At 40.4% G+C, this 23,747-nt stretch overlaps 1 protein-coding gene across 3 annotated transcripts in view; it reads right to left on the reverse strand.

Moving 5' to 3' along the window:
* TTC39A (tetratricopeptide repeat domain 39A) overlaps positions 1-23,747 on the reverse strand; it is a 44,111-nt gene that overhangs the window by 13,169 nt on the left and 7,195 nt on the right. Inside the window, exons 1-11 of one of the 3 annotated variants that reach the window (XM_064720368.1) lie at positions 22,732-23,081; positions 20,525-20,629; positions 13,688-13,819; positions 12,949-13,025; positions 12,381-12,448; positions 9,984-10,048; positions 8,518-8,617; positions 7,625-7,690; positions 1,487-1,595; positions 806-873; positions 617-676 (exon numbers count right to left, since the gene is read on the reverse strand). In XM_064720368.1, coding sequence (XP_064576438.1) covers positions 617-676; positions 806-873; positions 1,487-1,595; positions 7,625-7,690; positions 8,518-8,617; positions 9,984-10,048; positions 12,381-12,448; positions 12,949-13,025; positions 13,688-13,819; positions 20,525-20,629; positions 22,732-22,769 — 888 coding nt within the window. In that variant the 5' untranslated portion in view covers positions 22,770-23,081. Of the gene's footprint in view, positions 1-616; positions 677-805; positions 874-1,486; positions 1,596-7,624; positions 7,691-8,517; positions 8,618-9,983; positions 10,049-12,380; positions 12,449-12,930; positions 13,026-13,687; positions 13,820-20,524; positions 20,630-22,731; positions 23,082-23,747 lie in introns of those variants that run through there. The other 2 variants (XM_064720370.1, XM_064720369.1) reach the window with 2 other exon arrangements.

The following is a 23,747-nucleotide window of genomic DNA, read 5'->3' on the forward strand; positions in this document are numbered from 1 at the left end:
TGTTTGCTTCACCCGAGAGATTCTTGGCTCCACAGTCATCCTGGTGCTAGCAAGTTTACCCTGCCACAGAGCTCCCCATTCCTTAAAATTATGTTTCTAAGCACATTCAAAATGAATGTTTGTGTCTTGGGAAATTAGGAAACTGAAGGCAGAGGACAGATGCTCAGCTGACATTTATTGCTGCACTTCCATGGATTTCAAGGGAGCTACTGCCCTGCACACCAGCTGATACTCTGTCTCAGAGTGTTTTGGGCATGCATTTTTCATCTTAATAATTTTTTCTAGTCTTTTATGACTCTGTTCACACTGAAGGCAAAGGATTACCACTGGGTCTCATTAAAGATCCAATCTGCTGCAGGATGGGAAAGACAATGACAAAACTGTGTCATTAATCCTGGTGGACTACATTATCACCAGAAATTGAGAGGGGTTGCAAAATCAGGTGGAGGAAAAAGTCAAAATGGTGTACAAAATTCCTGTTTGTAATTCAATAAACTACGAATTACATATAGTCCAAAGCCAGAGGAAGCACTAGCCAAAAAGGAAATAACATTCCTGGAGGAATTTTTCTAAAGCTTTTGAAATTTACTTTCTCAAGAGCAAAATGATTACTTACCGCATCAATATTACCCTTTAGTGTTTCTATCCTCCCTGCAAAAAACAGGAATATGGCTCCCTGTAATAAATAATAATAAAAACACAAGTATTCTATAACAGTTTTCAATCTGGCCATACAATCTAAATCTTTGATTTTTGGCATGAAAACATTAAATGACCACACCAAATAAATTATGATTCATTTTACCTTTGGATAGCGTGCCAAGTAAGGCTTAAGTAGTTTTTCTGCCTCCTCAACATTTCCTTTTCCTGTCCCTAGAATGTGTAAAAATGCAAGTGATAAAAATAGTTAGAAAACAAAGCAAAGAAAGAGAACAGGAATGCATGGTACTGATTTTCCATCCTCAATTGGCCAATATGTTGGTTCCTCTCTCCACTCAGTAAAGCATAAATACAGGTTGGTGCTGCACTAAGGCAGCAGCAGGAAGCCTTGAAAACATTGTGCTTCCTGACTTGAAAACTCAGGCACAAACACATTTTGTGGAATGATTTAGCAGGAGATAACACAGAAGTACACATTAGAGGGAAGCTGTCACCTCCCAAAGAAAATCCAATGTCAACAAAGCAATTATCACTTACAGCCATTATTTTAACCTGCCCAACAATGCACCTGGCTAAACCAGATTTCAGTTCTCACAACTTTTGGCCATCCCCAGTATCTTCCTTCTCATCTGTTTAAAATACCTCCATCTTGAAAATTAAAACACACTCTTCACTTATGATTAGTGTAAAATGGCCCACAAATGACCCACATTTAATCTGGTTACAAACAAACAATTCACCAACAAACAGGTGATGGAATCATCTTTTTCCCCTTTGTGTCCCACAAGAACTAATCAAATCCAAGAGTTATTATAAACAATCTTACCTAACACAAAGGTCATGAAAGTATGATAGCAAAGCAACAGCATGGTACACAGCACCGACCTAAAGCTGTATGAAGATGCTCCCTCTTGAAGCTGCAGCAGACCATGTTCCTGTGAAACACAGGGAGGGGGACAAGGTGTTGGGAAAGAACCAGGGCTGTGTTTTGCTGGCTTAACTTCTGCAGGGTCAGCTACAGATTGCTCACTCACTAAATTCCCTAAAAGGCACTGAAAAATTCCTCAAAAGGCACTAATTGATTATACAGTAATTAAAGATAAAAATACACCTATTCATTTATCTAATAGTTTTTCATGGAGTTACTGCTTAGCCTGGAAAACACCTGGTGACAGAGCAGCAACTTGGGATGTATTACATGGTTAACATAAGAAAATGAGAGACAACTTATCACTGTGATCCAAGTGCTGCTAAACAGCATTCCAGAAACAAAACACAGGGTTTTGAAAACAAAAAAAAATACAAAACAAAACCCACACATCACCATTGTACAGTGTATTCTTGTTTGCTGTGGTTCACTGCACAGAAGAGTTAAAGGTATCAAGAAAATAAAATCTGCAATGAACAGAGGAAAAATATGTCAGGGCAAAAAGCCATTTTAAAGTATGCCAAGAACAAAAGGAGCTTTGCAATGATGTTGGCCCACTACCACCAGTGGAAAAATATGATGAAAAGAAGAGAATTCCTGTTCCCTTTGGGAAGAACTAAAGCAATCAAGGATAACACTGTGCTCGTAGTCAATGACAGCATGATGGATAACCAGCTTCAGGGATTCAAGCTCCTGAGGCAAGAGCATTTATCAGCCATTCTAGGACTAGTTCCATGATATCAACAGCAAGAATATAAATATGCAAATGTATCAAACAAGAGATCTGCCTGCTTGTAAATATGCACAGTAAGGCATCCACTGTGTGCTGGGACAAAATCTGTTCCAAGTTACTCCATCACTGCCCTGGGAGGTCGCTGGAACACGACGTGTGTGACTACAAGGACACCTTTCCAAACCAGCCACACTATAAATAGGAACCCTGAGGGATTTCTACCAGAGGCACCAGGAAAGGCATCAGGGAGAGCCCTCAGAGCACAATCCCAGCACAGATTTTCACCTTTTGTGTCTCCTTGTTGACTGAGGCGTGTTACACCACCACGCCTTTACTGCTTACCGTGTAAACACTGAAACCTGTAATCATATTCTCATTTTCCTCAGACATCTATTTTTGCACTTAACTAGTGCAGTTAATTGTTTTTCACATAAATATAGGGGAGGTTGTGATTTTGCTTCTCTTTGTTTTTATTTTGAGAGGTTGTGATTTTGCTTCTCTTTGTTTTCATTTTGAAAGCTCAATGTATTACATTAATTACTGCTACAAGGAAAAACATGACTCATATTTGCAGATCAATTATTAGAACAGCTAGTTGGGACAAAAAAATGAAAATACTGACTTGCATGTCACTACAGAAGAAATTAAAAGATAGTAAAATCATTACAGAAAATCAGTGACTTAATGGAAATCAAGTACTTAGCAAAATGAAACCAGCTTCATTTTCTGCTGAGAGGAAAAGTTTGATGGACACAAATAAGTAACAAAATATTATATATTCAGCTTCTTCAAATAGCCCAGATGAAAACCACAAACATTTGTATTTTTTAAAAGTAGCACTTCAAGGTAGAAGTAAAATAAAACATTATGTGGAACGAATTTTGGCAAAAAAAATTCCAAAGTATATTTCCAAAGCACATTTTTTTACAATGAAAATCTTCAGGCTTGATATTTCACTGAGCCTTTACTGGCACTAGACTTTGCAGCATTTGGTATCTGACATATTATATAAAAATATATGTCATTCCTATTCAAATGAATGTGAATAGCACTAAGAATGATTCAAACAGACTTTGTTTGTCATATAAAATAATGCAACTTTTGTCAAGTTGATCTCAATTATGTTTTAGTCTCAAAAGCATATTTGAGTGCAGCCAAACACAAAGTTATAATCTGTATGGACAGGAATGAACCCACACCCATTTTACACAGGACTGCATCCTGGATTGCAGTAACTGGATTAAGAATATTACCCATTCAATAGAAGAGGGCTTCAAATCTGACACCCTTAATTCTAAATTCTTGAACTGAGTAGTTACACAGGCATGAGGAGCTCACTGAGCAAGTTAGTTCACTCTGTGGAATGTCCATAACCCTGCCTAGTCCAGCAGAGGTATTAAAGGCTCTTTACTTTTCACTCTGCCACCTGAATATCCCAAACTTTCAGTATTAAAGTAATAACAACCAGTAGAAGACACAGCCTAAATAAAAGAAATCTAGAAGTAGTTGTTATTAGTATTTTAATTCTTGCTTGTAGAATACACTGCAGCAAAGCTGCTTCTCAAAAAAACCTCTTGCAAACTGCATCTCTCACAATGGGATACCCAGAAAACAGGAATACGAAGGGTGTCACTGGGAGCCATGTTTTACATCCCACACTCCCCAGCAGACCTCCTGAGGCTCCCTCTGAGCCTGGCTGGGGCAGGGGTGCTCCTCCAAGGGAGAGTCTGGCACAGCAGCCTGGGTCAGGCACATGAATCACCTTTTCAAGCACCACCCTTTCTCCACAGGGAGCCTGCAGGGATTAACCAACAATCCCCATCAGCCAAGGGAGTGCCAGGAGCTGGGCAATGCAGGGCTCTCTGGGATCAGACTGAGGATCTGGGAACCAAATCACAAGCACTACTCGAGCCTGAGGAGTAACTCTGCAAACACACTGCACTCACTCAGGGACTGGCACCAGGCCCTAAGTACATTATAGTTAATTGCCAGGACACACCTTCTAACCATAAATGACCCATAACTACCTCCACACCTATGTCACAACTCATAGAAGCAATCCCAAAACACCAGGAGTGAGTCTCCAAACAAAGTCCATTACAGGGCATTTGATGACAATATAAAGCAGATGTCAAGGCAGTGAGTGTTCATAATTTTTCCAGAAAGACATTTTTGTAATTTCCCTAATTGACACTAACAAATTTCAGGTTTTTCTTCACACAAAACATAAACTAATCTGAAGGATATAAGGTAGAACACAGAGCAGACATGATGCAGTGTGGTAACTCTCAGCATTCTGTGCAAGTTCCTCGTGACATCCCACAATCTAACTCCCAAGACTGTCACTACATTGTATTATATCATTTCCGTATCTCATTGATTCAATTCTTGTCCCAAGACACCCAATGCTTCATTCAGGACTCCCCATGCGAGCACTGGGGATTCCCACAGCAACTGCAGGATGAACAAGGACAATGCTCAAAATCATTATCAGACAACACTGAGACTGGTTCATATTTATTTCAGTTGTTACTGACTAAAACCCATCGACTTCCCTGAAGCAAAAGTTCTTGGATATTATTTTTAAATAAATATTTTGATTAGAGATCTTGACCATTAAAGCAAAGCAGGGTCATTGTTCATGGCCCATGGCCTGATCACATAGCTGCAGGTTTAGCAAGGAGGATGGATACATTAATAGCTTTTCAAAGAACTGACTGATTAAGCTGATAGGGCATTTGAATGTATCCCACTTAACAATATTATATTTAAGCTTCATTTAAAATTTGAAGAGACTAAAATGCAATTCAAAAGAGATGCTTAGTGAGAAACTGGAATTCAATTTATTAGAAATTGACACATCAAGAATATTCTTCAGCTTTGGGAAAAATGTCCTCCCACATTAAAAAAAAATAAATTATAATGTGAAAGAAATTGGTTCTATCTGACAGTTTTCTTGCCTGCTCATGGAGATCATGCTGTCATCCGACCCCCTGACAAATTACACTTAACATATGGTAGGCTCACGTCAAACTGCTCTGCAGTTTAGCAGCACAGCCTTTGTAATCACCTATAAAATAAGCCCAGGAGTAAATATTAGCCTGAGAGCTGGCAGAGGAGGCAGTGGGGAGGGTTCAGGCTTCCAGGCAGACAGTGCAGGGAGTCTCCTGCTGTCACGTCACAGGTGAGTCACGTCAAACACCGGGTGCAGATGGGACACACGCTCCACCTGCTGCCCAGCCAGGCTGCCGTGCTCCCCAGCACAGGGGCCTCACCCCCCTCTGCCCACGAGGCTCCTCTCTCAAAACTGGGCAAAACTGCACCCAACCTCACTGCCCAAATGTGGGGCTGTGCTACCAAACACAAATTAGCCCATGATTTCAGTAATGATGCAAGGGAAAGGAGCTTGAACAGTGCAAAGGGCATAGCTGGCACATCTGGGACTGGAAGGGAACAAACATGGCCTCAGGCTACTTTTTATATTTTCTTGATTTTATCCCACCTACTATTTTGAGACTCCAGACTGCTGTTAAGTTGATCATGATGTCCACAGTGCCTGCAAATGGCTTAGGAAGTGCTGGAGCTTTGGGCATGTCCGCATTTGCTGTTCCCCATGACATGACTCAGAGATAAAGGAGAGTCCCCAGGGGTAAATGTGCTGCCTTTGAGGTAGGTTGGTATCATGGAGGATCACACGATACAAATTTATATCCAGTTTTAATAAACACATCACCCACACCAAAATCAAGCTGTCCTGCAGTGCACTACAGCTCTTCCAGGTAATCTGCAAACAGCTCAAGGCACTAACCATGACTCTGCTGCACAATCTCAGAGTAAGCATTTAAAGGAAAAGACTGCAGCATCAAACACAGGTGTATGAAAATGTCCTGGACAAATGGAGCACAGATTAACAAACTTCCCTTTTCTCTGTCACTGTTTCTTTCACCCTCTAGACTGCCTGCTGTCTTGTTGGAAACTTTGGAAACCGACCACTAGAAAGGACTGCACATGTAATTGCAATTTTGCTTTTGGCTTTAGGCACCTGACTCACAAATGTTAAATGCAGAAAGACTTTTTTAGGGTGTTAAAATAAAATTTTCAACAAATAAATTCATTGTTGATCAATGAACTTTGATCAATGTGTTTAAAATGCTCCTCTGTATGGTGTGCAAACAACAGGGGTTTTGCTCAGATTTATGGTAATCTATGTCATGCTTCAGTGAGTTATTAAGGAACTGTAATAGGAGCTGACTCATCAACACAAATATCAGCCCACTCACAGCCATGCAAGAAATCCCAGGGCCAAATGAAAACTCAACTGCAGGGACAATTTCCATCTGCAGGAGTAAAATGAGCAATTCACCAAAGTATTCTCAGAACTCCGCTGGTACGTGAATTGCCTTTACATTTCTAAGAGAATATTTGCTTTAAATGCTCTCTTGCTGAAACTGACAGATAGAACTGTTTGATTTTTGCCTTTACTGATGTGAAATAGCTCCTGGTCAGCTCCTGGAAATTTCTAAATTGTAATCCACACTCTGCTCCTTGTTTTTAAATAAATAAATTTTATTTTCAGATATAAGATCCTTCCTATAAACCAATAAAATGATGATGACACTAATCCACCTGCCATGTAAGGCTTCAGTTCTGATTAAAAAAAGAGACACTTTTCTCCTTAAAACTTGTTTTGTAAATAGAAAGTATTATAAAAGAGTGAGTTTTCTGGTGCTCCCTTACTGAACTTCCTTCCTTAAACATCTTGCTCAACAACCTCAGTCAGACTGGTTACTCTACAGGCAAAAAAGCCCTTACTCCCTTAGGCAGGAGAATTTAGGTGCCACACTCAAATTTCCAGTTGCTACTAAAGCAGAAATAAAATTTTGTTTTCCCCTGCCATGCAAGAACCTGTCAGAAACATTCAGACCCCATAATGACAGTAGTAACTACCAAGGAAGCTATATAAATATATTAAAGGCTAGGAATACACTTTTGGCTACAGATTTCTTAGCACATGCCTACATCAAAAGACCAGTAACTAAAAACCTAAATATGTTGACATCCCTGTATTAGCCATTGCTTTTACCCCATTTCACAACTGTTTCAACACTGAACAATGGTATTACAACCTTTGAAGTGCAATAATTCAGAAAAAAAATCAAGCAAAACTGAGCTGCATGAAAGCAACAGTGCCACAGTGCACATGTGTGATACCAGGGGGTTACAGCTCATGTGAGGGAAAGAGAGAAACTCCTGCCTCTGTTTTTTAATTTGAGGGGAACCAATAATATTTAATTCACATTTACCTTATTCCCAGAAAATCCAACAAACTCCAGTAATCTCAGAATCCGTGCAGGAAACATGGACAATGTCTAGAGAGAAAAATGTAAGACTTATGCAGTAACAGACTTTCTGCCTTTCAGCTACCAATGGCCTCCTACAATTTTTCCAAGCACGAGAAATAATTAATAAAATTACTAAAAACATCTCTATATGACATTTTTCAGGGTAAATGTATACCTTCTGTATTTTACATATAATTTAAACAGAAATATGTTTACACAGCACATGCTTAGTAACTCCAGTACGTGGATGTTTCAGAAATCCTGGGTTCACACCACACAGTCCATATTTGTTCTTTGTACAGTAAATCTGATATTTGAGCATTTGCCAGACTCATGCAAAGCAATGCAAGCAAAAGGAAGCTCCAGGCACTTTCTGCAGCCCATCACCCCTCACATCTCTGGGTCAGTCCCCTCCCAGGAACCGTCCTGCACCATTTTCTCATCTGCTTTTTGGCCAGAACACAAACAACAACAGCCAAGAGTGGCTGGAGCAGCACTTCAAAATTCATTCATGTACTCCACCCCTTCCAACTGCCCTGCTAACAGCCTAGATCCTGCTAGTTTTCCAAGTGTCAATAAAGAATAAGTGGAATTCAACAGGCAGAGGCAACTCTGCTCTGCTCAAGGCTTCTCTGGGCCCTCACACCACGTTGTGGGCAGCAATCTCTTTATTTCTGAAGTGTTATTATCTGATGTGCTCAGACCAGACACTGGGATCCTGCACTGTCAGAGCACACACCTAATTTTAACAACATGATCACTATGATGCCAGTGGAACTTCTCAGGAATTGAAGTTAGGGTCATTTTCAGGAGGTAGCAGGGCAGCAACTCAGGATGAGAGTGTTGGTACCTACCAGGTTAAATGCTCCAACTCCAAGTTTCACACCTCCCTCAAAATGAAGATGGTTCTCTCCTTTGACATAATGTGGGGACTGTATGAGACTGTCCAACTCCCTGGAAATGCACAAGATTCTGTTACAGTGTCAGTAAATAACACGATTAATTATAATTCAGTAAGAAAGTAACCCCATTACCCTGAAGTACAGAGCAGTTTAAAAAAGGCCAAATTGTCCTCTCACTCAAGTGAACAACATCTACATTTTGCTGGATTTATCATCAAATAATTCCTGCCACATTAAATTTAAAATGTCAATTAAAAACCATGGAATCCTGGAGAGGAATTCCTGTCAAACAGGAATTCAACAGTCAATATTCAACCACATTTCAGCCTGAAAATGTTTCAAGGATGGCTGTTGGGAACATCACCAAACTTTGCCACTGCAAAAAGAGATGACGGAGCAGTGCATGAGACTCAAATTTAAATTAGCAAGTTTGACTTGATTTCAGTAATCCCTAGATTAAGTGCATGTTCAAAAGAATATTTTGTTTTATATGAGAAAAGACAACTGTAATAAATATTCTAAAATGGGCAGATGCATCAGAAATTACTTGCTTATTTTTCTAACTTTTATAGGTCTCAGCTTTGTAGTCTCCCTTTATTTTCCATGTAATCCAGCTCAGCTTGAAATTAATTTGCCTCCAGGCTTTCTACAGCTATGTGGTTTTTACACTATTGTTTTACTTTATTTTGTTAATTATTAGGAGAGGAAAAACATTGGAAAAAATGGAAGAATGTATTTGTGTTCAGGCTGTCACCTGCTTTTGACTGGTTGTTGCCACCAGACTCAGCACTATTCCCTGTAAGTGTAATCTTCTGGATCTGCATTTAGAGTCACCTTCAACCCACACAAACATGGACATTGTCATCTCTCTCCCTTCCAATGGCCTTCTGGACAACCTGGACTTGATGCTGTTTTGTGTCTGCTGGACACAAGACATTTTGTGCCCACTCTGGATCAAAATTTATAATTCTAAAATAAATAAAATATTATGCATATTTAACCTTCACTTTTTACTTTGCTTCAGCTACTGGTATTAAATGCTCCAAAAAGCTGCAGCTGGTACTATAAAGAAATGCCATTTCATTATGCCTAAAGCCTACAAGTCCTGCAAATTCTGCTATGCAGACACAATGAACAGTACATCATTTAGAACAGTTATTTTTTGGACAGAATGTCAAGGATATGGTACTTGAAGCAGAAAAACCTTGGGAGTTAACAGAGCTAGGGTCCACTGTCTCCACAATCCAAATAACCATAATGCTCATGTTCTTTGTTATGCAAAGGAAGAACCTGTAGATGTGAGGCCCATAATAAAGACTCAGTAAACACAACAGTAATGAATTTGTGAATTGGATGATTTCACCAGCAGCACTCTTTACTGCTAGAGTGCACTTAATGAGATCATCCCTCTGACTCACCTGTAGGTTTGGTAACTGTTTCGGACTTTGATGCCTCCTTTTATGAAGCTGACCATATTCTCATCCTGTTGGAATGGAAACACAGCAGCAATATGAATTTGTAAGCATTATAAAGGGCTTTTGTCTTCTGAAGATTAATACACACCTGGAACATAACCAGCATGACACAGACAATACAAGCCTCTAAGACATGCATTTAGGATTTCCTTTCTATATTAAGATACTTTTTGTTCTGTTTAGACACAGGCATTTGATTTTAATGCTTTCTGTGATCAGTTTAGCCCTTGTCACCTTTGAACCATCTGAATTTGCCTTAATGAACACAGGGACTCAGCTAATAGATGTCACCTAAGGTACATTTGTGGCTCTCTCAAAAAAATAGCTTTCTCTCATTTCTACTTGAGTGTAGTCAGGATGTATGTGGTGCTGAGCCAGGAAATGTTCACCAGTACACTGCCTGTCCTCAAGAGTCTGCAGAACACAGTTTTATGTCCTAAGAGTGAAGCAAGTCAGTAAAATCATGCAGGATATGCTCTTTCTGGTTTGAATATTCAAATATATACATGAGAGCCATACTACAAAGCCATACATGATAAGCTATAACAAACTGAGAAATTACACCAAAGTATCTGGGGGACCATTAGATAGAGGGTCTTTATTCCATAACCTTTTGGAGGAACTTCTTGCCTCACTTATATAATCTGTCACTCTGATTTGTTTTGATGTCTACTGTTACACTAACTCAGAGTCTACATGTGTTTTAACAGAAGATATCACCACAGAAAATTCATAAGAGGGCACTGTGGGGAAAATAGCATGGATTAGAGGAATTTATGAGATGTACTAAGTACAGTACATTGGGGGGTGCAGCACACCCAGCCATAAAGGTTCAGTTATATTTTCCTTTGAATGGAAAGTGGAACAAGGAAGGAATATGGCTTTAAAATTTTTGCACTTAGAATGACACCAACAACAGGGATAGCCAATGTGAGAATTTTTCAGCCCTTGAAAAATGCTGAGACTACATTTTATGTGTTTTCAAATGGTTTTGGTCATTTTTACTAAGCATCAAAACTAACCCACTTCAGTAGCTGTTGGAACCAAGTGCCTCTGTTTAATTTTTCAAACTGGTTCATGTGTTCATGAAAAATTAAACACAGAAGAGAACAGGAAGCAAAGAGACCTTTGCAAAAGAGGACAAGAAATTGGTTTTGTACTCTTAAATCTCATGTCTCTATAAACATTTTCATAAACAGATATCTGTGAAAAATAGTGCTTAAAACCAAGAGACACTGCTTTAAAATGCTCCTTTTCTATAGACATAACAGAGAAGCTCTCCTTAACAGTGGAACTCTGGAAGTTCCTTCCATAGTTTTAGATCTCACTCAAACTGGCTACTACTCATCCCAAAGGAAAATGGAAACAGCTACACCTTGGTCATTTCAAAGTCCATCAGCAGCACTCCAGAAACTACTAGAAGCTCCCCTGATTATGGGTGTTGCTATGAAGCAATAGTTTCTAGCAGAGGGACTTAGCAGATGGCTGAAAAAGGTTACATGGTTCATAAACTGTAAGCAATATAAATCAGAGCCCACCTGGCAACTCCCAAACACTATAAAAGCACCACCTGCATTCCATTTCCTATCAGCACCCTTGAGCCAAGAAGCAGCAGCCTTTTTCTGACTGTGGCTTTTATTATCCCCTTGGTAGATGAAGAGGCCCACTTTCATACACCAAGTACAGCCAAATCAAGAAAAAAAAAAAAAATCAGTATTTCAACTGTGACTAACAATTAAAATTGCATGCTGGAGCCCGAGCAAGTACTGCTAATGGTGCTCCATCAAACCAATCAAGCTTCATTAGGACAGACAGATAAAGCCCAAAGAAGAGGGAGAGCTCCCCTTTGTTAAAGACAGACAGCACTGTTAAGGAGAAAGCACGTGTGGAGCCTAACAGCTATGCAGAACATAACTGCTGCTCAAGAACAAACCAGTGAGAGCAGTCTTGGCAAAGGAAATACCAGCCAGACTCAAACAACAGTCTTGCTTGCATTCCAGCACAACTTCAATGACCATCTCACCTTTTACTTTTTTTAAATCTGATATCCCAACACATCATTTAAAAATTGCTGCTTGCTGCAGTTACATTTCACACGTCCAAAAGGGAGTGGGGAAAGGTGTCATAGGGCACTCAGCACTATAGGTCTTGAGATAAGTATTTTTTAGTAATCATGAGGGAAAACTAAACATTCTAATATCCCCCAAATAGCCCAGATAAAATCCAGACTTGATCCAGCTGAAAGATCCATTAGGTCAAACTGTAGTCTTCTGTCAGTCCATTTAGGAAAATAAACCTGCATGATATTTTTCCCCCCAAGAGCCATGCAGGAATCCATACCTGGAGGAATGTGAGTGCTGCTCTCTGAAGTAAACATTCAGCATAACAAATTTCTGCATGGATTTCCTCTAACATCACACAGAGAGAAGAAAACCAATCAATCAGTCAGAAAGTAATTAAAAACCACTTAGCCCATTAATGTAGGAATAAGATCACAGAGCTCAAACTGAGAAAAATATTTTCCAAATTTGCTGGAGTGTTTCAGTTCTAGACTACTGACGTAACTCCAAACAGAAATGACACACAGCTACAGAAACTTCACAGAAATTTTTCTGGTGGTTTCCATAAATTCCTGGATCTAGAACCTTTACAGGCATTTCAATACTTATTTCCAGATATTTCCTTACCCAGCAATTTTGGGGAGTGCTGAGTCAGAAAGCAACAAGACCAGTGATTTTGTATTGGTTACACAGCAATGGCCAAAACACTGACATTTGGTCTAGCAAATCCAGATCAGTGATTTTGTCAGTGAATTCACAATTTGCAAGCACATACTGAGTCAACAATTCTACAGGATTCAAGCTGCATAAATCAAAAAGGAAAACATTACCCATGTGAAAGATGTTACCTTCAGTGAAGTGTTCAAGGCTTTGCCTGTGCACAAGGTTGTTGATAGAATCAGCTACAGTAGATTTCTTCCTAAATCTGCAAAAAGTCAGTTTGGTCATTCTGAAGAAGGAGAATCAAGAACAGAGAACCATATCTTTCAGCCAGCCACCCCCACAGTCTCTAATGTGCCTCCAATGCTCAGCAGTCCCCTGTTATCTCACCACACACACAAAGTTCAGCACAGTCCACAGAGAACTTAGCCAACGTGGGCCTCTGGGATCTGTCTCTTCCCCTTCATGCACAGAAATCTGTCTTGATGAAGGAGAGGGATAAGGGGGTGTTTTGATTTATTTTTTTGTGTCTATGGGTGAATGTGGGTGCAAAAGTGGGAGCACGGTTGACTCAGACAGACAACTGCAGTACAAGCATCACCCATGGGAATGTTCTGCAGTGTTTGAACACTGTAAACAACTTCCAGACACTGCAGAACCAGGACTACAGGTAGGACAAATCCTAATTGACAAGAAAAATCAGATATTGTGGTAAACTGGAGTTTTCAATACTAGACTGCAGAACACCCTCATTTATGAGCTGTGATCCTCCTCTGAGCAGGAGGCTGGACTAGATGGCCTCCTGATGCCCTTCCAACCTCAGTTTTCCTGTGATTTCTGTGAGATTGAATTTCCTTTTGTATCCAGCAGTCTTTCAAAACTTTCCCAAGAAGGAAGTATTTACTGACAGAATTGCTCCAGTCTTACCTTTGACAGGTGGCTTGAGCTTCCTTCATTGTGTTCCCTGCATTCAGTATGTCCTGAGGATCAAATGTCATCATAGCTTGCATCTCCAGTATGGTGGCATAGGTCAGGGCATGATACATGCTGTCTTTAGTTCTGCAAGAAAACACAAGGTGCAAAGCACAGCTCATTTGATTGTATTATTGCTTTTAAAAAGCAAATACTCAATAGTAGAAATGCATCAGCCTCATGGGAACAAGGTCTAAATGAATTAGAAATCAAACACAAAGAACATGCAAAATAATCAAGAAACAGTAATACATTGAGATTTGTACAAGAAATCATGTCTACAGTTCTCCATTATCTGCTAAAATGTATCAATTCTGAGCTGAGGGTAGGTATTTAACAAATATAAAGCACAGGAATTAACCACATGGCTCACCATTCAGAAACAATAGAATCATGGTGGGGTTTATTTTGGTAGAGGTTTTTTATTATCTAATGAATGCTACAACATATGACACAAATCCAGCTGATATTCTTCTAAATTTGGGACAGTTACTCAGTACAGGCTCAAGGAGATAAGTAACACAATACTTTAACCATGGCCAAAATAGAATCTCCTTGAAACAGATCTTTTCACCAGAAGCATTAAATTCTGTATCAAAAAGTACAGCCTTTTTCTTCCTCTCCCCTTTGCCAAACCTCCACCTCAATCTGTTCAACTTAAATATTATTCTCTAGGGTTTCAGACAGTGCCACGTTGGCAGAAAGTAAAAAACTTTGGCACCAGTGCAAGGAAAACAATTAATTCCTATGTGCAGCCATTGCTGGCACCTTTCCTCTGACAGGAAAGAGGGTTTATATATTGCACACATTTAGAGCATTCACCTGTGTCTGGTGTAATTCTCTGCAAGTGAATCAAAATATCTTCAGGCACAAAGGTCTAATAAGGACGACTTGAGAAATATGTTGAAGGGCGAGCTCAGATAAATTCCTGACACAGAAACCCTCTGTGGACCTTGCTAATCCACCCTGACAAATAGCACAACTTAAGACAAATATTGTTACGGAGCAAGAATTGCTATTTCTATTGTTTACACTCTGGAACAGATCAGATAGCTCTGTGTGGCAGGGAATATTCAAAAATACTTGCAGTCAAACAAGGATATCCTTTCAAAATCTCCACCCTCAGCACACCTGCTCTCAATGTGTTTACTTCAGGTGCTTCTTCATTTTCTTTTTTTTCAAGCAGAAAGGTGTGTGCCAACAATCTGCTCTTGACAAAGACAGGGCTGCATGAAGAGGAGTGTCGCTGCCAGCAGGATGAGAGAGGAGCTCCTTCCCTCTGCACAACACTGGTGAGGCCCCACCTGGAGTGCTGTGCCCAGCTCTGGGCTCCTCAGGCATGGACACACTCAGGAGCGGGGTGGGGAAGGTGATTAAGGGACTGGAACATCTTTCCTGTGAGGAAAAGCCAGGAGAGCTGGGAGTGTTCTGGAGAAGAGAAAGCTCAGGGGGCTCCTGTAATATCTAGAAATACCTGAGGGGAGGAAGCAAAGAGGACAGAGCCAGGCCCTTTTCACTGGTGCCCAGGGACAGGATCAGAGGCAATGGGCACAACATGAAGCACAGGAGGCTCTGGCTGAACATCAGGAAACTCCTTATTTTACCATCAGGGTGACCATGCAGTGGCACACACCATCCAGAAAAGTTGTAAAGTCTGTATCCTTGGAGACATTCAAAATGGACCTGCTTGAGTACATGACTTTTTGAGGTGCCTTCCAACCTCATCTCCTCTTATTCTGTCGGGTTTTTTAAGGAGAAAAGCCAGACTTTAAAGACACCTCAACTGATGTAATTACTTGCTTCCCTAAGTTTTGGTATCTGGACTGGACTGAAAGAAAATTTAACAGATAATTTCAGATAATCAATAATCTAATAATTCACTGTGGTGACTTGGGCCTAGTGCTTCCCAGCCCTCACAGTGATGACAAAGGGCTGCATTTTTCCAACACACAGGGCACAGAGCAGGCTGCCTGCACTGAAGGAATTTGCAGTGCACATCTTTAAACTTCACTGCAGCCTGTGCTCCGTGGCTGTCCTTAATTCCTACTTGCCCTCACCATCTAAACCAATCTAGCAGAAAAGCTGTTTTGGGAAATATCCTGGTGCCATAAGTGCTATGAGACCCAGACTGTGCCACCATCCATCTCATTTGCAAGCTAAGAAGAACAGATAGATAATGGAGAAATTACTTTAAAATCCAGTGGAGTTAGGACAGCTCTTTCTTGGCCTTGTAAATCATGATTCTTTCAGCAGACTGATAATGTAAAGTAGAAAAAAATGAACACATTAAAATGCCAGCCTGATGAAGTGTTTCTGTTCATTAGATTATTCATCAGGCTCACTGGGCACAGAAAAACACACTTCATCTTGTATTTACTAAACTAAAACCCTTCCAGAGGCTCAAATTCAAAGCACAGAGAAGTGACTGAAATACCACCCTTTCAAAATTACAGAATTTTGCTTTCTAAAGCAAAGCAGATAAACATTAAATTCACTGCACTAAAAGGAAAATTGGTACTTTTCACATACATGTGGTGAAGAGGGATTTCCCTCTCCAGTAATTTGTTTCTGAAACAAAACCACCCCTTCCCTAATCAATGGTTTCATCTATTTTACTTCTAATATTTAAAGGAGATAATAATTAATGTCTATCATTAGCAAATTGGTATTTAGCAACATTCAAATTTGTTCTTTTTATTTCAGGGGTGGGGATGCTGGCAAAAATGCAATTTATCTATGCTATTTCTATCCTGGAGTATTCCCAGCAGTTTTAAGGCCTGGGTTTCATATGGATGGATACAGAATGAAACTTGTTATCTTTGCACTTTTCTTCTTTTGATTCCTCAGCAGTAATTTCCTCAGGACTTTGTTGGAGTTAACAAGCCTGTATTACATGAATGCAACTAATATTGTGATTAATGACTTATCCCAGTAATTGGTATCACATGACTGAAAAAGAGGATTATAAGTAATATCTTTAGGCAGTTATGGAGTTCTGCCACATGCCTCTTCTCCAGCTATGGTGCAATCATTGTCATCTTGCAGCACTGCCCTTTCTTGGAGCTGCTGGAGAACACTTTTATTCCTGCTTAAGTGAGAACAGTCACAGCTTTCCAGCTGAAGTATGAAAATCAAACATCTTGCCTTGGTTTGACCTCAGAATTAACCCAGGGCTAGTAATCTTTTGTGAAAAATAGCACTCAAAATCTTTTCTGCAGATCCTTTAAAGCAATCCAGCAGACAGGACATGCATTCCTAAATTACAGAAACCTCAGATTCAAATCCATATGTTGATTTAGTATCAAGGTGCTTCCAACACTTAAATCCAACAGCACAGAGTGAGACAGACTCTGCACAGACCAGTCAAGAGTCTGCTCATCCAGGAGGGCTCAAGAGTGAGAGATCAATGCCCAAATCAAACCTGCATCAGGAGAATGGGGTCACAAGGGCCCAAAGGTTTTCCTCATCTTTGATCCCAGGTTCCACCAATGTCTGAACATCCCACCAGACCATGGCACAGACTTTCACAGAAATTTGATGAACCAACGTTTCTGATAAAAACCCTTTTCCTGCAGGACTCCCCAGCAGCAATAAGTTAACAACCAACAAGGACCTCTCCAGTCAGCCACCACCACAGCTCCTTTGTTAGCACAAACCACCAGGATGGGCCAAGACAAAAAGCTGTGCTTCAGCAAGAGAATCCCTGAGCCTTTTTAACCAAAGCCATTCTCCAAAGTTCAGAATCTGCTAAGTTCTTCCAGCAAAGAGGAGAAACCAACAATTTAGTTAGGTTTTGGTTGCAATTAATTTATTTACAAAGACTATAAAAGTTGTGTTCTTCCAGACCTCAAGTACAAAAAGATAATCTCCCTAGAAATAACAACCTTGTTCTTGTTCATGACATTACTTATAATAAATAGCTAGCCCAAGCTTTGAGGAACATAATTATCCATTCACTGTCTAGAGCTTCACTCTGCCTGGGTGTGCTTCCCCCTGTTCTTTCACCATTCTCCATTTGACAATCACACCTGATCTTTGGGAGATCAGCTCCCAGGGAAAGCTTTCAAAGCACAGTCATTCTAGAATTAATATTCCACCAAACAACACCAAGTGCTTTTTGGAGTCTATTTTCAGAATAAAGTCAACTGCCTGGAACAAATCACTGTCTTATTATTACTTTAATATTGCAAGCAGCAACACATGTGGTGTGCCTCATCCAATGGTCCAGATAATTCTGTCTCAAATTTATCTTATTTACCACTCTCCCAATGGATCTGATATCGCCAAACTACCAGGTGATTATGCAATGTTTTCCTTCAGGATAATTATCAAAATATTAAGCATTTGTCTTGGGAAGGGAAGGGGACATCTCACCAGAATCAACCCTTAATTTATTATTGTCTGTTTGCAATTACACCAGGGCTAAAATCCAATCAGCATTTAATGGATTTACTGCATGGCTCAGGGCTGAGAAGGAAGATGAGATTTTTTCCCCCTGCTCCAGTGATTGGACAGTTTCAGTGTCATGCATGTTAACAGTTAACACATTACATATTGAAAATCACTGCTGTGCTTGGTGACTGAACTTTGGGAACTTAAGAGTTTTTGGATGCAGTGTGAGTACTCCACATAAAAGAGAAATTTAATTAAACTTCCTGCAGAAAGCACAACATAATCAGAACCCACTATTGTACAATGATTGTTAATAATAATGAAAACTGACTCTAAAAGCTAAAAGGTAGTTCAGGAAACAAGAAAAGTTACATAACATGAGGCAAAACCACCAGATGTATTTTTTCTATGAAATGAGATCTCTTCTTTATAATGGATTTGTTTTTCTTTGTGATGGATTTGCTTTTCTAACAGGAAAAAAAGAGCTTTACCTCAATGCAAGTCTAGACACCATCCTCAGATATTTATTTTTAAGCTGCTAAGAAAGCTCTTCTGATTTTAAGCCTCACACATTGTGCCAAATCTGCTGTCAGTTTCACATGGTACAAATTAGTTGAAAATACACTTATTGTGGAAGTCAAATGTGAGTAATTTAGTGAATCTGCATTAACATAATACAGAGCACAGTATCTCCTACACCAGAAGCGTTAGAGCCACAAAAATCTAAGATATTAAATTTTCCACAAGCATGGAAAAGCTGAGAAGCATTTCTCTAAACACTGATAGTATGTTTATGGACTTTGAAAACTAATTTCAAATCTCAGCACACCAAAAGGGAACAGTGAGGAATTGGTGGCTCTGAAAGAAAATACTCAGGACTACCCCATGTGCCCACTCTACAACTCTTCTCATTCCTAAAGAGATGGAGTGTGTCCATAATGGATTTCATCTGTGGGGAAATTCACCATCCTGGTTCTTCACTGCACTCACAAAGATCATAAGTCTCCATTTCCCTCAGTGCCAAAGGCAACAGGAATAAGGGCCTCCTCATAACAACAGGCTGAAATGAAAAATTAGTTTCAAAATGGTTTTGCAGTGTGGAATAGAGTCAGGTACAAAAAGAGAATCAGCTCATGAAATATGTTCTGCAGAGCCCAACAAAAGCTGAATGAAAACCATATGCAACAGAAGAAAAATGGATTTACAGAAAAAAGCAATCCATAGCCTCACTAGCTTTTGCAGTGTTTTGGAAACCTGCTGCAATAAAATATCCCCTTATTTTATGCTAAGCACTGAGTGAGCCTTCCCAGATGGGCACAGGGGCTTTACTGTCAGGATTTAATGAAAATACAGTTATTCCTCTTACCATTTTTATTATATCTTCTGATGATATATAAATGCTAAACAACTTTGCTGTGAATAAACCCAGCATTACTTAAACAGCTGATGCTACAATTTATCATTAATCTCTTTCCCAGAGTGTACTTACATGGCTAAACTACAGATTCTGGCATCAAATCTGAGGCTGATACCTCAGCAAAGGAGATATGCAGCATTCATTGTAGTTACCCTTGGTGTATATCAAATTCACACTATGAATTTTACTTCTTTCATATTCCAGTGTCCTGAAAGAAGGCATGATGCAATTTGCTGGTGGCTCAAAAATAAATGGAGCAAATTGGGTGGGTGGGGGAGAAATTTAAATTAACCACAGACTTCAACAAGCCAAGAACACAGGTAACTTCAGGACAGGGTATGACAGATCACAGACATTGTAAAGACAACAATTTTTAGGAACTATTTCATGACCTCATTGCTTGCAGCTGGGCCACTCATTACAAGTTGGACTGCAACATAATTAGGAAACAGAGTGCATGACCACAACACTGAATTGCAAAATAAGCTGTGAGAAAGTTTCTGCAAATGGTTACAACAACAAAGAAAGAGTTCGCACCTAATGTTTCTCAAACCTTCAAGTGATGGTCAGTTGCTCATTTAGAGCCATAACTATAATTATTCAGATTCTCACAGTGTGCAGAAACATATGGGAAAGAAGACAAAAATAAAATGTGACAGAAGATGGTTTTTACTCTTCCAGGAGAAAGAATCTCACATACTGCATTACAGCTGAGGACATCAATTTTAGAAGACAAATAAATTCTTTACACTCGTGTGAGTAAATAACATGATTTTATCTACTCATATGAGTGTAAAGCACTTATCAGTCTTCCCCAAAACTTAACACATTAACTTACCTCTCCCTTCTGAACCAAAACCCTAAAGACTTATCAACTATTAACAGAGTGCCAAACAGAACCAGCTATCTGGTCAAAATCTCCTGAGAGATGGTGAAGAAAAGAAAAATAAACAGAGAAAAAGTAGGAAGTCTTATCAACTTACTTTGCTTGTAGAGAAGCCAAAGCTTCTGAGAACTTGTTGTTAAGAAATAAATCCAGAGCTGCCATACATTCACGCAGTGCCACGTTGAGGTCTGACGTGGATGACCTGCCAGAAGAGACAACAAGCTCAGCACATCTGTTCTCCTTCTACCAGTGCATTATTGCTGCACTTGAACTCCCTTCCTCAAACTCAGATTTATTCCCTTGCCTAACCTGCTATTTTATCTTTAGTAATTGCAAAAAGTGAAAGTGACTCCTACTATGTTTGTGGATTTGGGGGTTTGGAGGTTTTTTTTAACTATGCTTTCACCAAGTAACATGTGAAAGAGACTGAAGTTTTTTTCTAAAAAAAAAAACCAAAACAAACTGCACATACTTTATGGTAAGAACCTGGACATGCTGAATTTGCCATGTGGGAGCACAGCAATTTGATGAGCTCAGGTAGCAGGAACACAGAAGCACTGGGTGACAATGCACATCTCACTGCAAGGCTGCCAGACTCCAGCTGCTGACATCATGATCATGTTATCACTTTAGGGATGAGACACTCTCAATCTGCATCAATATTACTCCAACTGCTGCTGGAGCATCTGCCTTCCTTCAACCCATGTTCAGAGTGCTGCCTGAGCAACAAACCACTACAAACTCACAGGTGGGTTACAGTTTCCCATTGTGCATCTTTGTGGGAACATCACTGTCTCTGAGAAGTGCCACTGCACTCAGAATAAACTACTGTGGTATCTCAAAGTCAGAAGACTCTCAGTGACTTACTCTGGCTGTACTTTTCTCCTTTACAACATTCAGATGTCAGCCTGACCTGTCACAAGGCTTCTCAGCTGGTCTTTAAATTATTGGCAACAGGATAATACAGACCAGCTGAGTTAATTTGGCCCAAGTTCATCACCACCAGAACTGCTGGACAAAAAAAAAAAAAAAATCCACAAAAGAAACAATAAAGCCTTGCACTAATGAAGTTAAGGTCACCTAGACAGTGTTAGGACACTGAAACATCTGCATCTAATGATCAAAGAGCTCCACTGCACTAATATATTGTATACAAGCATGTACAAAACATCCTCCAACAAAATACAAACAAATCCTCACCATGTTCCTGATTCTCAGCAGCTCTAACTAATGTGATCTATCTTGTGACTTAGAAACTGTGTTAGTTCCTTAAAAAGTGGCACAACACAGAATGCTGAAAGGAAAACGAGAAAGCAAAGTCCTGATAACATCTTAAGGAGAAGGCAGGGGAGCACAGCACGAGCAGATAGCATCAGTAATAACCACCCACTGCAGCAGTGGTTTGATTTTGGTTTCACAAATAATGATTGCAAAGAAATAAAGAGTTTAATTATATATACAAAAACCAGGACTTTTAATTTGAGAGAAACACTATGTGACGCTGTTCCCAGTGGCTTTGTCATCACAACTTCAGCTCCACTGCAAATCCTTTTGCACCCAAGACACTCTGTGAGTGCTTTGCAAGCATTGATTAACCAAGTTTTGGCATCCGCCTCATACAAAATGCAATATCATGTCTGCCTCCTCTGAGCTATTCTGAGCCCTGCTTAATAATTAAAACTTGGTCAATTATTGCTTATTGTATTAAAACTCCTACCTTCCTGGTTTTAAATCTGTGTCCCTGAACCAAGTAATATATTTAACAATATAAGCACATCTTCACCTGTTTTAAAATATTTAGACTACTAGCATTTTACCTGGGTTTTTTGGTTTTTTTGTTTCTTGTCACGCAGCAGAATTACCCCATTCAATACAAATAAACCTTTTCAAAATGCTCATTTGAAACAGAAAGATGACAAAGAATAAAACCACTGCTGAAGCTCAAAGCAGAAATCAGATACTATAATTATTGGCATCTTTTCTGGAATAACAATACACACTGCTACCCACAGCAGCAGCAACACAAGCAACACATTTCCCTCGTACTCCAAGGAAACCTGCACAGGATGCAGCTCCCAAGTCAAGGGCTTAAGACCTGGGTAAAACACACACCTCACAAAAATGCTACGAACCATCACTTGTCCCTGTTAACAATAGGGCAGAAATGCTTTAAACCCGAGGGTGCTCAGCATTTTAGCAAACTGATTAGTCATGCTTCAGGGGGCTGCAGATTGCTCCTGCTTCCAACAGCAGGATCAGAACTGCCTCAAAGCCAAACGCAAAATGCTGCGTGCTGCTACTCACCTCTCTGCTGAGTGTCCTGCGCGTTCTCCCATAGTCATTGCAAGCCCGCTCAGCTTTCGGGCTCCAGCATCGGCAGCGCTCGGTGCTCCTGAGGCGGCTGCGAGCGCCAGCCCCGGTGGGAGCGCAGGGCAGCGCCTGCTGCGGCACCGCTCTGCGATTGGGCACTGCGGGGAACGGGAGCATCGCTAACCCACCGGCCACATCCTACAAACCTGCATAATTCACCGGCCACATCCTGCAAACCCGGCCGTGCCACAGCCGGCTCATGAGCCACGGCATCCAAATGCAGCTGGATACCTCCAGTGTAGGAGGGGCTGGCGGCTGCCAGCCTATCTCTGATCTACAGACCTGTCTGGAATGAGCAGCAGCAGCATTGGCCACCTTTCCTCCTGTCCAGAGCAGGCAGAAGCCAAATCCCCTTGTAATTACAGCCCTGAAACAACAAGAATTACTGCATGTGGCAGTGGCCCACATCAGAAAGCTGCGAACCAGAACGGAGAGCCAAGCGAGAGCAGCTGACAGGCGGCACTCAGGCAGTAATTGCTGCGAATGTGAGAACCACGCAGGCGAGAGACACAAGCAAGCGCTTCTTCCCAGCAAGGATTCTCCACAAAACAGGCTCCGATCCAGCAGCCAAACTGCTGCTTCTCGTTAGTTCCTGTACCTTTGGGAGGAACTGGGACTTTACACGCTCTTTGTAACAATCTCTCTTTAATGCCATGGAAAATGAGGCGAGTTGGCACTAACAATTTAATCAGTGGAGTGAGTGCATCTGGCTGATTTTGCCCAAAATGCACCAGTGAATTCCCCTGAAATGCTTTGCTGGCACATCAGCTGTACCAGCCCAGTAGTAGTGCATGGCGATTTCCAAAATCAACAGCGAATTCCCTAAATGCTTTGCTGGCACATCAGCTGTACCAGCCCTGCACACAACTACAAGCAGCAGTACCAGTCCTTCCACTCATTACAAGAGCTGGACTGTGGAAGTTGATCAGCCATGATCTACTTACATAAAT

Source organism: Zonotrichia leucophrys, chromosome 8 (assembly GCF_028769735.1).
Source record: "Zonotrichia leucophrys gambelii isolate GWCS_2022_RI chromosome 8, RI_Zleu_2.0, whole genome shotgun sequence".
Lineage (NCBI taxonomy): Eukaryota > Metazoa > Chordata > Aves > Passeriformes > Passerellidae > Zonotrichia > Zonotrichia leucophrys.